This window comes from Centruroides sculpturatus, unplaced genomic scaffold, assembly GCF_000671375.1.
Source record: "Centruroides sculpturatus isolate CEXI.00-Female unplaced genomic scaffold, Cexi_2.0 scaffold125, whole genome shotgun sequence".
NCBI classification, from domain to species: domain Eukaryota; kingdom Metazoa; phylum Arthropoda; class Arachnida; order Scorpiones; family Buthidae; genus Centruroides; species Centruroides sculpturatus.
The window spans coordinates 408,653-427,951 of NW_019384337.1; the positions used below are offsets into that span (position 1 = coordinate 408,653).

At 28.8% G+C, this 19,299-nt stretch overlaps 1 protein-coding gene across 10 annotated transcripts in view; it reads right to left on the reverse strand.

Annotated features, from left to right (window-relative positions):
* Positions 1-19,299, reverse strand: part of LOC111632500 (tyrosine-protein phosphatase Lar-like) — a 395,822-nt gene that overhangs the window by 168,707 nt on the left and 207,816 nt on the right. For 9 of the 10 annotated variants that reach the window (XM_023377009.1, XM_023376993.1, XM_023376968.1 and 6 more), the window contains one exon: positions 17,615-17,728. In XM_023377009.1, coding sequence (XP_023232777.1) covers positions 17,615-17,681 — 67 coding nt within the window. In that variant the 5' untranslated portion in view covers positions 17,682-17,728. Of the gene's footprint in view, positions 1-17,614; positions 17,729-17,868; positions 18,903-19,299 lie in introns of those variants that run through there. The other variant, XM_023376951.1, reaches the window with a different exon arrangement.

Sequence of the window (19,299 nt, forward strand, 5' to 3'; positions counted from 1 at the left end):
GTACTTCTTTCATTACCTCAAAGAAACAGGTTAAGTCACTTGCTTGAAGATAAGTTTTGTCTAGTCCTCAAGAGAAAGCTAGAAAGAGTTACAGAGAGAGAGAGAGAGAGAGAAAAATATCCTGAATATACATAAGGATAAACAGACCTCACATTTTCTTACTTCTAAGTTTTCTTGAAGGGAAAAAATACGATTATCGACTCTCTCGGAATGGTGTGTTTTGCAAAGTTGATAGCAATTTTCGTTTTTAACGCCTGTAAATGACACTTCACTGTCTTACGTCGTTATTCAACAGTAAAAAAGCGATACAAGTTTGAAGAAACATTAAATTTTCTTTTTCTTTTTTTTTAAATTAAAATATAAATTGTTTATTTTTATCCCGTAAAAAATGTCATACAAATATTTACTAATTTAGAGACTATTTCAATGAATGAAAATCTGCAAACTTATCGTAAAAAAATAGCTGTTTAGAGACTATAAGTAATTGGTTATACAAAATGATAATGATGCTTAAAAAAAAAAAAAAAAAAACAATCTTCTGTATCTCATCGTGTATAACTAAATCTTATTCTCTGTTCCAAAAGAAGAATATTCAATCGAAGCCTGAAACTCCAAATCCCAATAGTAAATATACACATTCTCTCTCTCTTTATAAAAGAAATTTTGAAATAAAAAATAAATTTGCAAAGATATTTTAAGAAAAATATCATCATTTAAAAATTCTATTTTGTTATTTTTAAATATTTATTCATTAATAAAAATTTTATTATATTAGATACAGTAAATGACACTTTAATATTTCACTNAACAAAATAAATTTATTGAAAAATATAAAAACAATAAAAAATTATACTCCAGAAGTTAATTTAGTATCAAAAACGTAAAATATTTGAGTAGCCCGAGAAATAGCCGAAGATTGCAGCGCCACAGCACTAGCGAAAATTTAAATTTGCCGACTGGAATGCTTTCGGATAACGGACGTTTCGGATAACCAGCTTTCGGATAAACGACGCTCTACTGTACTCTAATTCGATCATTTTTGAAATCGACTTATTCAAACTTCGCTCATTAGCTAAAATATCGGGTTGTAACCGAATCGATCTACGCAAAAATCTCAAATGTCCAAAATTTCAACTTTTCGGGAAGCTCAGAGAGCATTTCTATAAATTACTCAACGAACTCGGGCAAACGTTAACTCCGTCGTCAAATAGTCACAGTTGACCATTATGAACAGGTGCTGGTTTTTTTTCATAGAACGATTCAATTTTAATCCAATGAGAAAGCCTGAAAATCAACAGAATTGGATTAATGGAATAAGGCAACGCGACTCGTGGGCTATCAGCCAAGGGAATGCCTTCCGGAAGGACTTTCTATAGGAAACTGGCTCCCGTTTAGATGCTAGACCCTTGAAAATCCGGAAAAAATCTTCGCGGTCACCCCTCGGCCAGAGACGAATCCGAGACTAACTACCAGTACTCGGCGGTTTTATCCATTCGGTCGCTGGTGGACCGAAAAGCAACAGAAATTATCGAAGCAACCCGAAAGAATGTGATGGTAAAACAAACGAAACTTTTCCAGTTTTAATTATAAATTTTATAATTAAAAGAATCGAATGAAAATATAAAAAGGTACGGAAAGAAAGTGATTCTATAATTTTTACAAAGATCCAGTTTTAATTATAAATTTTCTAATTAAAAGAATCGAATGAAAATATAAAAAGGTACGGAAAGAAAGAGTATATATAAAATCGAAACATATCAAGAGTTGACATCTGAATAATTTCTTCGTTCTCATTGATGTAAGGAATAGAAAAGTAGGGCGTCAATAGGGAGGTTATCCACATGACGGGCTCTCATTGTTTGTTCGTTTATATTCCGCCTCGGTGTCTTTGTTGCTATAGAAACAGGCCACCGTGGGCGTCTCCAGGTGTCACACAGTAAATTCATTCCCTGTTAAGTAGGTTCGTCGTTTCGAACTTGCTTATCAGTTCAATTAGAAAAGTTGTTCGGAATGCAATTCTTACTATATTAGATGTCTAGAATCCAACAGGTACGATTTAATTAACTTTCCATTGGAAAACTGTTATTGTTTCCGAAACAAAAAAAAATCAAAAATCTCTTACCACTGGCTCTTTTCGTCGATATACTCATGAATGATGCAGCGATGTAATTAAAAATACGACTCCGTTGCCTTGCTTCAGTATTACATGGGAAAACTGATTTACAGGGGTAATCGTCTGAAGGAAGTTTGGAAATAAGATGGCAAAATAAAAAAAAAACACAACACCTTAAATTTTTCTAAAATATATAAAATGTGAAGCGATAGAAAATTTTTCTAACAATTTAAAAATTTTTCTAATTTCACTTAAAATCTTCATAATTATAAATTATGAAAGTTGACAATAAAACTGAAGTATATTCTGTCGAAAGGGTGGAAAAAAATTTTTTTTTTCTTTTTCCTGTCAAACTATTCGTTTTAAGCTTTATTAATCATTCTTCTAAAAGGACAAGTTATCAGATTATTAATTTTTTTCATTCATTATAGAAAGTGGGTCTACGTTTTTTCTTTAACTAAAGTAATAATATGAGGAAATTATCTGCTATAAAATAACCTGCATATTTCCTAAAAATTTTCTGCCCCTCCCGTTACTATGGTAACCGATGACTAAACGACAACAGCGGTTTGGATAGCGTCCAATGTTACCATTTTCTCTTCCCCAAGAGGATAGGCAAACAATGTTACTGTTATCCCTTACAATAACGTGTGATTGAAAGTTTGGTTTAATTTTCGAAAACTAGAAACCTCCCTTTTCATTTAGTTTAAATATATTTTAGCTTAACGCAAAATAAAGATTGGACAATATTCTCTCATACAATTCGACCCGTAAACACACACACACACACACTCTCAAACAAACGTTTACTCTGCATAATCTATTCATCCATCATCTCCGACAAGTTGTTGACTAAAACAAGAATAAGCTGGCATAACTTATTTATAAGAATGACATTTACGTATCAATAAAACATCCAACACGCAGCGAAACCGTTACTGTAATTTATTAGACTATTGGGTCCATTTTTTTATTATTATTTTTATCCTTTAAAATATTTAAATTTCCTTGTCGATGATCTCTTGTCGAAGTAATTTATAAATTCTATTGTATTTCGTGTCGTTCGTAGGATTTTTCTGGCGTAATTTTTACTCAATTGAGCGAGGAAAAGTGATGCGGAGGAGAGAAAGGATCCGTATCATCATGAAAATTTCGTGGAGTCATTGAACATTGTGTGTTTCGTGAGAACATCAGAGTGATAGAGGAAAATAAATCGACACTGCGACAGATATTGCGCATGTTCAATACATCGCGTGCACTTCTAATGATGATTAAAGATCGACTCGTGAGCGGAAGTTCACCGTTACCTAGAACGTTTCTGCGTCACTTCCGTTTTTTTTTTTTTTAAATATTGTAATAAGAATTACATATACGGCTCGACTAGTATACGATATTAAGTAATTATTTTCATTAAAATTAGCTCGTTAAATCTCTAGATATTGAGTTTCTCTAGTTAAATTCTATTTTATTGCTTGGCGTATTAAATTATTTTATATCTGAAATTCGAGATAATTTATTTACAGCTATTTAACACGCATTCTTCAATCTACATAATTATCTTTTCCATCTAACGCGATCGTATTACATTGCCCATCAAACCTGACATAATTTGACATAACTCTAACCCCGGCTGACAGAGGACAGTTTAACATCGTCAAACCTCGTGAAACAGTTTATTTACCTGATCTTGACTGGATTGACATAATATTTTATCGATAAACACGGCATAAAAATGCTGTCAGAATTCTCGGTAAGATAAAGAAGAGCAACATTTTTACCACATCAAATCCCGTGGTGTACATGTGCTGCAATGAGAGACTTACGAGTATCCAATCTCTTGGGAAAGAAAGAAAAAACAAAAAAGTTGATGAGAAACCCATCTTCGATGCCTAAGTGCCTTTCGTGGTTTCACAGATTAGCTGTCGAAAGACTAGAAAAAAGGCTTAGAAATCAGACTGACTGGACGGAAGAGCGATGACTCAGAAACCGATTTGAGGCTATGGTTCAGTCTGTCCCCCCAAGGGAATCTTTTACAGAATCTGGATGTGAAGACTACCGAAAACGATCTCATGACCTCACACTATCTTCTTCTAGCTGTTGGCAATAGAACGAGAAGCCCGTGTGAATGGATTTAACCTACTTCTATTGACATTATTCTTTCGCCTATACTTCGATCATTTCGAAATATTTATATTATTTTTTTCAATTCTCAAACATCATACAATCATTATTAAAATATATATTTATTATTATTATTAAATTCGTATCAAATCTTTTTTTTCGTTTCATTAAATTTATTATGAAAACTCGATAATCTTTATCGTGTTAAACAATAATAATAATTATTATTAAATTAATCTCCAAACAAATAGACAAATGAATAATAATTTAAATTTTTAATAATAAAATTCTCACAATTAGAAAATGTTTAATTAAAATTAAAATTTATTACGTTTAATAGAATTATTTATTTATTTATTTATTTATTTTCGTTACCTTAATCATAAGTTTAAAAACAAAAGATTAAATATAATCTATATGTTAATTATAATTAAATTTTAAAAAAAACCTCTATTCCAATTGTTTAATAACTTCTACAGTCATTTTACTTTAGTTAAGATATGACCTTTCATCCATTCGAAATAAATTCCTAAGAGAATGATGCAGAATCTTCAAACAAAAGGCAAGTTAAATTTACAATTCTGAAACGTGGGTTAATTTATCAAAATTTTCGGACTTGACAGTTAACACGAAACTTTAAAACAGAAAATATATTTCAAAAAATACAAAAATACACCCACCCCCCTCCTCGAAAGTAAGAATAACGTCAATATTTTCTGCTAATCAAAATTATACCAAGTAATAATAATAATATATTAATAGTAAAAAAATCCAGTTAAATATAACCTATATATATATTGATTTTATACTGAAATTTTCAAATATTATTCCTTCGTTTTATATACATATATAACCTACATTTATGTATACGTAAATGGAACGATTTTAAAAAGAAAAAATTGTATGAATTTATGTCTTTTGTTTAATTTTTAAATCAGTCTTTATTACTCAATTTTTATTCATTATTATGGGATTAAAGCTTTAAAACAGGAAAATATAGAAAAGATAAATTTTAAGATTAAGTTAGAAAATGAGAATAAATGTTTTTTTTTTAACTTTAATTCTGCGGAAGAGCCCATAAACAGTAACTATATTACACTATCTGATTTTTTTTTTAGTGTTTCCTCTTCGGTTAATGACCACGAGGTATATTCTAGCGTGACGTCATCGACCATCTATTCCTCCAATCGATTAACCATACAGCAGATGATGTTTGTCCATTTTTCTCCCCCTTAACTTCAATACCAATCATTGACTCTTTGAAATAAGAAGTATATTAAAAAAATAATATATATATATATATATATATACATATATATCTATTTACTTCGTTGCTATCGTCACCGTTGGTCAAGAAACGTCAAACATTCACAGAAAAACTTTTGTGATAATTGCGTGACTATAGTAAAATGCCCTTTCGTGACCATAGATCTTTTGTTTTGTTAATGCAACGCGTATGTGAATTTCTTATTCGAGAAAATGCTCTAGATGGAAGTAATAAGTGTGTCTTTATGTAATGCTGATAGATTTGTTTGGTCAGAGAGAGAGAGAGGGGGAAAAAAAAATAGAAGAGCATTAGCCAGAAGTCAAAGGTCAGCGATACGTTAAACGAATTCGAAATCTCTATCGGATTCAACCTGTTCGTGTGATGAGATGGCCATTAGTTGAGTTAATCCTTACCGGGCAATCACAGTATGAGGATTAATGATTGTCCATTCCATCAGACATGGACCAGACTTTGATTATTGAGACTAGCATAAACTCTCTCTGCTTGTGATTTAGATAAAGTTTATAGTGTCAATACAGTCTCAAAGAAGATAACAGAGAAGAATGATGCTTAAGAAGACTGTCTGTCTGGTTTATAACGATGTAGAAATTCTCAGATGGTAATTTATTAACTAACAAATGTAAAAAATTTATTTATATTATTTTTGGGGGATGCTTAACTTAGTGTAGATATATATATATATATTATTTTTTATATAAATTATGCATATTTAGAGTCTTAAAAAATATAAATATAANTATTTTTATTAAATATTAATAAATATTTTCTATCCTTTTTCAATTATAAATGATGCCATTTTTCGCTTCCTAAATAAACCAAAAGGATATCTTAAGTTCGTTATACTTGCATGCCAAAGGCTAAAATACAAGATGAATGGGAGAGAATTTATCAATATTTCAAATCAAAGTTGATTATTCGTTAAAAGTTTATTAAACGTTGCATATTTTGTAAAAATGGACGAGTTAAAAAAAAAATTTAATATTTTGTCTCGATCATATTTTATTTATCTTGATTTTTTTTTCCTATGATTTAAAATTGTCGATTTAAATTCAATTATTTTCTGCTCGACTGTTCGAATTATTCTAACGTATAGATGAAAAATTATATACGAACATCATCATATATCATTATAAGGTTCATTAAGTTGATGTTTTAATTAGCAGGAGACTTATTTTTTTTTCTAGTAATGTAATTCTTAACGTCATCCTTCAAAATGAAACTATTAAGATTAGAAAAGATCTCAATCTTTGATGCTGAAAATTATCTGTTAAGATTTATCGAAAGACATTAAACACGAGAAAATTAATTGAAGTTTGTAGTTAACACTTTTTTATTATTATTATTATTATTTGAGGTTTTGGAAAGTAATACTGTTTTGGGACATTGGATAATAAAAATATCTTTGGTAATATCAAAAATATAGCTAGAGCAAGATCTATAAGGTTTCTAGAGTCAAGATTGAGTTATGGATGCATTAAAGTTAACAAGGTTGTCCAAAAAATAAAATGGAGGTTAGAATTTATAGAAAATTTAGGGAAGCGGAGAAGAAGAAGAATAGAAATAGCCGATAGCTTGAATAGAATTTTTCTCCTTTTTTTTTGTTTAGTTTTTTTAAGTATTCGTGAGATTAATTGACTTCGAAAAATATAACTGAATGCAAATCCATAATCAGAATTTTTGTACACGCAATAGATTTTCAAATCTACTTTATAAATGGAGATTTAATACCCTATGGACGAAATGGTAAAGGATTGATGAGAAATAATACATTTTTATAACAAAAAAAATTCCCATTTAAAGCGAATTATTTATCGGTTTTCGATCCTTCACAACTCTTGATTGTCCTGAAGGATTAGATTACAGAAAATTAAAGAGAATCTTGATGAGGCCTGCAATTGTTCCCTAGTGTTTCTATTCACTTCGAATTTCATATATTAGGTAACGAAAATAGCTAAAAGAAAACTTTTAGGCAGAGAAACATTTTCGTCTTTGAGATCTCAAAGGAAAAAAAAAAACTGATCAATACTTCAACAGCTATTTGTGCAATTTTCTAAATTGACTGCTAAATGCCACGATCAGTGCATATACAAACATGTAATCAATAAATAGTCTGTATAAGGATCACATTTCTCATGATATCAACTAATTTGAAAAAGCATCAGAATAAATAAAGTGGAAACACCCCTGAGAGTATAATTTCAAAGTTGCGAAGCTTATAATTAAAGTCTTGATGATATATTCATGAAAAAATTAATTTTAAATGTAAAAAAACATTATTATAAAGTTATCCTTAAGCAAAGACTTTCGTATAATATAGAAGATAAAATTATTTTTATTCTAGTGTATCTGAGTGATGGGTGAACACTCTAGTTATAATTTTCGAACATTCCCAGGTGAATCCGACTTAACCTACTGGGGAGAGAGGAATGCATTAATCACTTGGCTATTAGACAAATTATTATGGGCGTAACACTGTTTTTACGGAGAACTCAAAACTCTAGAGACATTACGCACTATTCTTTCTTTGAATCCCTTTCTTACGGATATAAAATCTCGATGATATCTTCTTGAAACGTCTTGTAACAACAACGGGTAACAATTTCTATTGATTTCGTATAAGAAAGCATTAAAACAGACATCATTAAATACCTAAATCCTGAATTATATCAAAAATCACAGGAAAATCTGTTAATATCTTAGCAATTTAAGAAACGGGTCGATATAATTCCTAGGCTTTGTTATATCGAATTTTATGGGCGTTTTAAGTAGATTTCGCTTATGTCATGGATCAAAAGAGCGATATTTCTATATAAGAGTTAATCCAACTTTTATAAACTACTATTGTTATAAAAGAAAGACTGAGCATTGTTACCAGGGAAGACCTTTTCCTCGTATTTCTAATTAAAGGCAATCAACTGCAAGCGTTGATGTCAACAGATCCCATTCAGCGATATACACAAATCGGATAATCAGCACACCCATACAGCCATCCCATCAGCCAAAAACGCGCTAGGCGGTCGAACTGTGGCATTTTGCCAAACTCACAATGCTAAGAAAATGAACCCGAGACGATCAAGAGGGATAGTGAGAAAAAGGGGAGAGAGGAAAAAAAAAGAAACAAAAGAGGGAGTTTGTAACTTTGGTGAATAGCCTGAGATGCTGGATACACCACATTACTTGTCCACAGCGTGACTGCTGCATAAGCTATAAAAACTTGCTTTTTCGTGATATTGCTAAAAGTAACAATGTTTTTAACTTCTTTTTTCCATAAGTTTTCAAATTATTCTTTCGTAATATGGAATCAAATTTGATTAATTCCGTTCATAAAGATGAATTCTTTCCAGTTACTTTAAAAATTATTACTTCTGCAAAAGTTTAAATTAGTCGAAATATATTTTTTTTTAAAGGAAGAGTCACGTCAATTTTGCAATTTTTTTTTTTTTTCAAGATGGACACACAGCGTATTTAAATTAATATTCGATTGTAATTTTTGTGTCGTTTAAAACTTAAAACTTTATAGATTAAAACGGCTTATCACATCGAGACGAGAATAGAACCGTATCTTTGAAATTTCATTATTACAGTCGACCCCCCCTATAACACTTGATTATTCCGTTTTATATGAATTTCATGTTGTACGAGTCACTTAGATTTTACAAATACGTGAGCCGTTCACAACCCGGCACACGTATTTGTAAAATCTAAGTGACTCGTACAACATGGAATTCATATAAAACGGAATAATCAACAGTGTTATAGGGGGTGGTCGACTTGTATTAATATCTGTTTTTCTTTTTCTGTTTTCTAGTCTAAACAGGAAGTAAGCAATGAAAACATTCATTTCCTATAAAATAAATGAATATTATAATTAATTAAAATTGTTAAAACAACATCGGTTATCCATTTTAAAGCGAGTAACACGCGAAAGCAATTAAGATGTATCTACTTATTAAGAAATTAGCATTGATGTAGTTTGTTTTAAAACATCTCTCCAGGTACTAAAACGTAATTTCGGTTTTAGAAAATAAAATTATGCGAGATTACAACATTTCGTATGAATCAATCATCAGAATTTAAACGTCATAAACAACGTTTAAGTTTATTTTTCATTTCTGGCATGATGGAAAAATTGGTTTTAGTGGGTAGTAAACCTCATTCGGTAAGATTTAATAGCAATAGATGAATATATCGAAATTGTATTATGAAAAAAATTCATAAACGACCTAAGGACCCATTTCACTCGTGCCAAGAAACCAAGAGGAGAGAGGAGAGGAGTAAAGAAAGAAAGAAAAAAAAAAAATTAAAAAAAATCAGGACATAGTCAATTCTTGGTCTGGTTGCCTTATCTCTAGAATGTAACCTCCCCCTCTCTTTTTCCCCCTCCCTCTGTTGTGTTTCATCCCACAAATAGCAGATGTAAATTCCAATACCCAGTCGATGAACGGGGCGACAAAGGGGCCGGAGGGGGGGGAACTGTCACGAGACTTTGCCTAATGAGGCGAATGTGGAAGCGATTCCATCTTCTGTCGATAATTTTGTAGTCGCCGATCTGCCGATCTGTTTAATGATAACATTTTCAAGTTAATTCCATTTGATGTTACCGCAAGAGGTGTTCGATGAAAAGTATTGAGGCGATGAAAATATATATATATATATATATATATTTTTAGAAAATGCACAGTATGAAATTCGAGAGAATTCTTCTTCTTAAAAACATTCTCATCACTTCTCTAAAGACAAAATGAATTAAGAAATTTTTATACGTTGCTCCTATGAACTAAACATTCGTTTCATTATCTTTTTAATAAAGTTTTCAACTTTATTATCTTCCCGTAATTAATTAATAGCTTGATTTAATTTCGTTTATTATTATTATTTTTCTCTTCTTCTTTTTAACCGAGTATCGATATTAAATTTTCATCTCGGTTATCTTATTAAGTTGTTAGATTAATTTACTTTATATTTATTATATAATTGTCGTGTATATATATATATTAAGGTAGTTTTAATTAATTTTTTATATCGTTAAAAATTCTCATCGTATTTAATTTTAATTACTATTTAATAGTAGAATTTTATGCAATTTTATATAAAGAAACTTGAGATGAAATAAAGAAATAATAAGAAATTTTTCGAATAAATCGATCAGTATAACAATAATAATAATAAGATTTTTATACATTAAACCACGTTAGATATATATTAAACAGTATTAAATATTTACATAGTAGGAAATTTTGTTTATCTATCAACTTGATTCTTAATTTCATCTAGGATTTTTGTCACTCTGATGAAAAATAAAACTCTGGGGAAAGTTTGGAAGAAAATAATCAAATTTCCAAATTTAATTTTTATCTCTTTTTCTGAGTTTAGTTTCTACACTATTATCGTATCATTTAACTGATTATACATATCAGTTAGAAAGTATACACAAATAGCAAAGCCTATATATATATATATATATAATTATTTATTAATTAAAAGATAATATAAAATGATATCTCGATTTCTCTATTTAAATGTTTAATATATAGATAACCGCAATGTAAATAGCTAACGAAATTAAATTCTAATCAGTTATCGGGTAGTCTTATTTACATAAAATTAAACGTGACGAATTTTTCGTAGATAAATTTTAGTGCGGTGTAATTCTCCAACAGTTTGTTACAAGCTAAAATATGTGAAAATCCCACAAAGCAGTTGCCTTGGCGACGACCATCCTGCTTCAGAGAATACACCAATTAGTCTCATAGTTTGTCTAATGCAATTAAGTCATAGTCGACAACGACAGGTGGTCCCATTCAAATATTCAGACTTGCTTTTCAACCACTTCCGATCACATTTCCTCCTATAAGTGGCAGAGGAAGTGGGAATTTCTATTTCCTCGACGACACATTTTAACAATAATTATCGAAAGTTTCCTTCATAAAACATTTAAAAAAGGAAAAAAAAACCCCTTTTAGAATCTTATTAACATCTACAAAATTAATTTTATTAATAATTTATGATATTTTCCAATCGGAAAAAGAGGATTCTAGTTAGAACATTTGTAAGCTCACGCCTTAAATTATTATCATTTACATACAAGTCGACCTCCCCTATAACACTGTTGATTTTTCCGTTTTATATGAATTCCATGTTGTACGAGTCACTTAGATTTTACAAATACATGAGCCGTTCACAGCACGGCACACGTATTTGTAAAATCTAAGTGACTCGTACAACATGGAATTCATATAAAACGGAAAAATCAACAGTGTTATAGGGGAGGTCGACTTGTATGTAAATGATAATAATTTAAGGCGTGAGCTTACAAATGTTCTAACTAGAATCCTCTTTTTCCGATTGGAAAATATCATAAATTATTAATAAAATAAATTTTGTAGATGTTAATAAGATTCTAAAAGGGGTTTTTTTTTTTCCTTTTTTAAATGTTTTATGAAGGAAACTTTCGATAATTATTGTTAAAATGTGTCGTCGAGGAAATAGAAATTCCCACTTCCTCTGCCACTTATAGGAGGAAATGTGATCGGAAGTGGTTGAAAAGCAAGTCTGAATATTTGAATGGGACCACCTGTCGTTGTCGACTATGACTTAATTGCATTAGACAAACTATGAGACTAATTGGTGTATTCTCTGAAGCAGGATGGTCGTCGCCAAGGCAACTGCTTTGTGGGATTTTCACATATTTTAGCTTGTAACAAACTGTTGGAGAATTACACCGCACTAAAATTTATCTACGAAAAATTCGTCACGTTTAATTTTATGTAAATAAGACTACCCGATAACTGATTAGAATTTAATTTCGTTAGCTATTTACATTGCGGTTATCTATATATTAAACATTTAAATAGAGAAATCGAGATATCATTTTATATTATCTTTTAATTAATAAATAATTATATATATATATATATATAGGCTTTGCTATTTGTGTATACTTTCTAACTGATATGTATAATCAGTTAAATGATACGATAATAGTGTAGAAACTAAACTCAGAAAAAGAGATAAAAATTAAATTTGGAAATTTGATTATTTTCTTCCAAACTTTCCCCAGAGTTTTATTTTTCATCAGAGTGACAAAAATCCTAGATGAAATTAAGAATCAAGTTGATAGATAAACAAAATTTCCTACTATGTAAATATTTAATACTGTTTAATATATATCTAACGTGGTTTAATGTATAAAAATCTTATTATTATTATTGTTATACTGATCGATTTATTCGAAAAATTTCTTATTATTTCTTTATTTCATCTCAAGTTTCTTTATATAAAATTGCATNCTTTATATTTTTTTAAAAGAAATAAGATTCAAAAATCATTTATACGAACATATAAACTAGTTCAATTTCAAGTAGGAAACTTCTAAGCATAAAGAATCTCTCTTGAGACTTCAGACTGTTGGTGTAAGGATCCTGGACTCTTTTGCACCTCTTCCAGAATGCTCCTGGATTATTCATTAATCTGTTGGCAGACGGCCAATACTCTCGTTTCAGTTCACTTCAATCAGCTTAACCCCAAGCCTAGCAAATTTTGTTGATGATTTTGCCCCCAGAGAGTTTAAAATTTTAAATTTGTTGATATACTACATCTGTTTTATAAAAGCCGAAATTGAAAGCTCCTAGTAACCTTACTAGGACTTCAAATACTCAAAATCTTTAACTCTATAAGTCTTTTTTTTTTAAATATAAACTGATAGTTTCAATAAATTCCTTTTATGCCACTCCATTTATTTTTTTCCCTCCCTGTTTGTAGTGTTTTAAAAGTGCCTAGAGGACTTAGTTAAACTAAATATTTTTATAAAATTCTTAACAAGACATGACAGCTTAAAATGCAAAAATTACATTAAAAGCTTGTTTAGATTAGATTTTTCTTACTCAAAAGATAATAGAACTTGATCAGAAAAGAATATTAAATAATTAGGAAAGGATATCCTTTAGTCAATAATATAGTCTTCAAATGTCATAAAAGTATAATGAATATTCTTTTGAAGTGTTAAGTCTTTAGAATAATGTTTCCTTTTTATAACTATTTGCCAACATTCTCAAGAGAAAAAGCAATACAAAAGAGCTTTAAAAATCTCTCGACATCATTCATTCATTTTTATTAGATTTTATTAAGTGATATATTTATAAATTTTCAACATATATTTTTATAATATCTTAACATTATAAAGAATGATATATTTAGGGGGAAAAAAAAGTTATAAATGTTTAAATAGAAAACCTTAAAAAAATAAAATTATTATCTTAAATTTAAGAGGAGAATATTCAAGATTAAAGAGTACATACATTTATAAAATTACTACTTAGATATGTAAATTAATATATTTATCAACTTAAATAATATTTTATATAAAGAAATATAAGAGTTGTAGATAATTTTACACTATATTCTGACTAAATAATAAGTAAAAGTAGTAAAAAATAATAATAATAATAATAATAATGTAGACATTAAAAAGAGAATTCATATAAAAGCAGTCTGATTTAAATTATTCATAAAATATTATATAAAACCTTGTATTTACATTAAATAAATTCCATAATATAAAGGAATTATTAAATGTGAATTCTTATACTAAAAAGATTTTTAATTTTACAAATAAAGACCTATTATAGACATTAAGCTGAAGGATTTTAATCAAATGATTAAAACTTTTAGAAAATTATTACTGATTATTATTAAATATTATCATTATTAACTGATTAACTTTAAAGATTAACTGGCAAAACATAATAATTTAATTAAAGATTAAAATTTTGTATGAAATTTCTGATCTGATTATGATTAATTTATAGAAAAAGAATGTAAAATATTACAAGAGATTAAAATTTAATAACTGTTTAAATTTACAATTTAATAATTTTTAAAATAATCTACAAATTATATTTAAAAAAAAAGAACAATTTAAAGTAATTTCATGTAAAATTTTCACTTAATTATAATTATTATTTATTATATGAAAAAAAAAAGATAGGAGAAAAGTGTTATTGTGGATATTCAAACGGTATTTTCTTTCAACTTATCCAACCTAAATCCCTTTAATACTTTCTCTAGATAGAAAAGATTAGCAAGGATTCTTACAGTCTATAAGATTGGTTGTCTTACTAGAGAGATAACCAATCACATCGAAAATCCATACTGTCTTCACCATAGATGACTCGTTTATCTTATGGTTTTACTCTATTTTTTTCATTTTTAAAGTAATATTAATCGATTTTAATAAACCTAGTACTTAAATTTATATTCTAGTTAAACTTTCTTAAATATATTATTTAAAATTTATGTTTAAATACCTTTTTTTAAAATTGAAAACTAAGTGATAAATTCATTTATATATTTTATCTCATAGTAAAATCTAATTCAATCAATCAATTTGAGGGAAAATAATCATGTAATTTTATAGAAAATCGAAGAGAAATTAATGTAATTTGCTATTTTAAACTTATTAGAAATTAATTTTTTATAAAGATTTTGGTGACAAATTTATACAAGATTAAAAATTAGGCTAAGAAACATCCTTTATTTTTAAACGATAAACTATATCTGGATTTTTTGCAGTTTCTTTAGTAAGATTGGAAGATAAATTCGATGTAAATTATTACATTAATATAAAATAATTAATTTAAAAAAATACATTAAATACTTAAATTAATTAGGAGAATGTTATTTTTTTAAAAAAAAAAGGAAAGAAAGGAGAAGGGGGAGGGTGGGAAAGGTTGCTTTAAAAAAGCCACAAATGATAATTTATGCGAATTGTTTAGAAAACAATGGAGATCTTGTTGATTTTTAAGATTTATAGCTAAAGGTAAAATATATAATATTCGTAAACTCGATTATAATGCAAATAGTTTTCCCCTGCAGCCATATTCTATATTGTTGGAAAGTCATTCTTCGACAAACAAACCAGAAGCAAATTCATTGAAAGCAACGAAACCTGTTACTTAGCAAACTATAAACCTTTTCCATTATAATATATTTTCCTAGCAGAGTTAGTTGCATGACGAATTGCATATTTTATCTTTCGTTACGTTACATCCATCAAAAGATAGATTGTACATCAATTTTTACACGACGAAGGGGTAATTTTTAATGACAATTTTGATTGAATATTCTTCTCGGATTGTTATACAGAGATAAATAAAATCCATTAAAAACAAGCCAAGTTAAAAAAAAAAACGGAGAATTTTAATTGATCATCTACGTGTCAATACAGATGCTTTTATTATATCTAGTTTCTCAGGTAAGCAGTTTGTCTTGGCAATTGCCCCGAACTACTGGCTTATATATCACTCACAATACCTAATGTCGATCGTATTCAAATCCCAAGTGTTTTCCTTCCATAACAGAATGGATACGCATATCAGAACTTATATAGAACCTAGAGGCAAAGCAATGTGTACACAAGAGCGATTGGATGAAAAGAAATGTCTGAATGTTTTTTATCGTTTGTATATAGACTATGCTGACGACAAATGTACTTTCATTCCTACATTCTCGGAAATAAATTACATATTTTAGTATTAGGAAAATGTAAATTTTACAAAAAAAAAATTATCACCTTTTCCCTTTTTTTTCTTCCCTTCTTCTTTTTTTTTTAATATAAAATACAGTTTTAATTTTAATTTTCTTCACATCACTTCACATAAATTAACTAAAATGTAGATAAATCTTATATATTATATAAGTTATAGTTAACTAGGTAAGTTAAAAGCTGTTTCTATATCTAATTTTATTTACAGATTATGTCAATTAATGAATTTTATGTTGGATTTACTATAAACTTTCCTGTAATTTTATGACACATAATGAAATTAATTTAGATGTGATTAGATTTATATCATAATAAGTTTTTCCCTATTTACACTCGTTACAATTCATATAATTTTATCGGTTTTACGAAAATATTAAAACTTAAAATGGTTTTATATACTAATTAAGGTATAAATCTCTCTTTTTAAGCGCTACATAACGTAGTAACTTCGGTAATTATATTCTGCTTAACTTATATGTAACGTAGGTATATAATATGATTTATTTTTAATTAACGACCTTTATCCTTTCTATAAAGCTAGTTAATTATATGATATTAATTATTTAATAATATAATTATGTAGAAATTTCAAGCTTTTATATGTAACATATGAATTTTTAATTCTAAATCTGTAATTTTTCCCATTGATCTTATGCCTACTAAGCACCCTTAAACTGTATAGAATTTTGAGATTATGAGCTAGATATTGAAGTAAAATGTATTAAAATATATATAATATTAAACTATAACTAATAAAAGAATGTGAAAAGTGAAAGTTTATAGAAGAAATACAAATTTATATTAAAATTTAAAAATATTTTGTCTGATGTTAAAGAATAGAAAATGTTAAAATTAATCTTGTAAAGCGAATATCCTTGCAGAATTTAAATATATTTTTTAAATTTTTTGATTGAAATAGGAATATTAATGCAAGATATGGAAAAAAAAATTAATTTTATAAAGCGAATATATTAAATTTTAAACATTTCTTTAGCTTAAATGGAAGTAGTAAGAAATAACGAATATGAAAAGTTAACTTTATAAAGAGAAGATATAGAAATATTTAAATATTTCTCTACATTATCTAGAGCAGAACTAACTACTTAAAGCGGAGTAAATTCGAATTTTATGCAAATTAATAATGATTTTTAGCTAACAAATATCCTTCTACGTAAGAAAATAAACAAAAAAACATGAAGAATTTCTTCGATTGTGAGAAACTCAACCTTATATAATCAAGTCCTTTCTTTACTAATCTAACCTTTATGTTCGACATTCATCTACTTTTTTTCTTATTAGGAGATGGTTAAGATAATACATAACAAAAGCTGTAGATTTTCTCTAATCTGAATTTACAGGAATTTTACAGAAACAATTAAAAATTTCTGTAGAACTAAAAGATAACATGGACGTCTTCGGAACCATCTGCGAAGATGAGACACAGCGTGACCAACACTCTACCATAATTTATTCCTTCTTGCATCTAATTCTGTCTATTATAGGGAGGCTCCTTTCTTTGGCAGATATAAAAAAGAAGTATCGGACTTACCTTCACCCTTGATGGAGCTTATAAAGGTAGCGACCAACGCCACAAACAGCAAATATGACTTTAACATTTCAGACGATCTCCCTATTTTCAATATTAGTAGCCTTGGTATACTACCTATAAAATGAGAACAAACAAGAAGAAAAAACTTATAATTATAGAGAAGCACAGGTATACTGGCCTGAATCCTCCTTCCTCACTAACACCTCTCTCCCGTAGATAATCATCAGTTCAAATCCCTCAATAAAACACAACACCTTTGGGTCATTTCCTTTTATCCAATTACACCGAGCACTATGGGGGGCGTTGGGATTGGGACGGGACTACCACCTCCGCAGGCCCCCGGGGGACATCCCTTTGTAGCGGTGCATGACGGGTAGCAGTGCTAAGCGCCCACCCTCACAAACACGCACACAAGATACAGGCCCACTAACTGTATCAACCTCCCGCCAGGCGTAGATTGCGTGGGGTTCTCTACACATGCGCATTCTCCACCAACTGGTGTGGTGGCACGATCTTCGTTGAAAGCGTCCAATCATCGTGGGGCGAGCGACAGTCGTCATGGTAATGGGCCCCTCTCTCGTGACGCCACGTTTACTCGGGCGCTAAGCTGCGTGAGATACAATGATATCCCAAAGGCTACGCGGCTATACTCCACTCTTTTTTTCCTCTCTCTCTCTCTATCCTTCTAACCTTAAGAATTAAAAAAAATAATAAAAAAATTGGGCTTGTTTCTCCAGATAAATATTCCCATTTCGTATAATTTATCTCTAGAAACTTTAATCATTTCGTCATGATAAAGAGGTCAATTCATTTTTGATATTTTTAGCATAAAAATTACGTTCATTTTCTTTCAAAAAAAATATCCCCTTTTCTTCTTATACGAAATCTTATTTATTTGTAAAAGTAATGTACAGTACACTGTTCAAATATAAAATTTAAAGCCTTTCTCAACTCAGTGATCGATAGGTCGCATTTTTAATAACTACTATAGCTAAATTGATTTATTTTTGATAAAGTAGCCTTTATCTTTTCTATAGAAAACATAAAGGTTAATTTATATTTAATATATATATAAAGTATTGTCCCTCAATTATCTCAGTAAGGGGGGAAAGATTATCTATTTATTCAAGACCCAAAATTCTTACTTGATAAAGTTTTTTATAGTAAAATGAAACACGACAATCATTTTGATCAGCAGATAATTGGATTTTTGAGCATTGTTTATTATCCTCTTTTATTATTATTATTATTATTTCAGTTAGCATATTATATCAATAGACACGAACGTCATTCCTGTATGTAGAAACCTCCCCCCTGATTAAAAAAAAAGCTTAAAAAAAGATCTTTGCAGCTACGTTCGAATCCCATAAAGCTATAACTTTCTTATCCTAGAACACGAGATATTACAAGATGCCTAGTGTTTATGCCATCCTATGTCAAAGTGTTTTCTACTTTTAAACATCAGAAATCTAATTTTAGATCTATTTATCTTTAGTACTTAGTAGATTTCTCTTTAATAAATTAGATTTTACTACTCTAAAAGTTAAATCTATGAGGGAGATGCTATTAAAGGAAGGAAAAAGATTAAAGCCAGTATTAAAGAAAATTTAATGATTTACAATTATATTAAGATTAAATTTTTTTTTATTTTCTTAATAATAATTAAATCTTTAAATATATATATA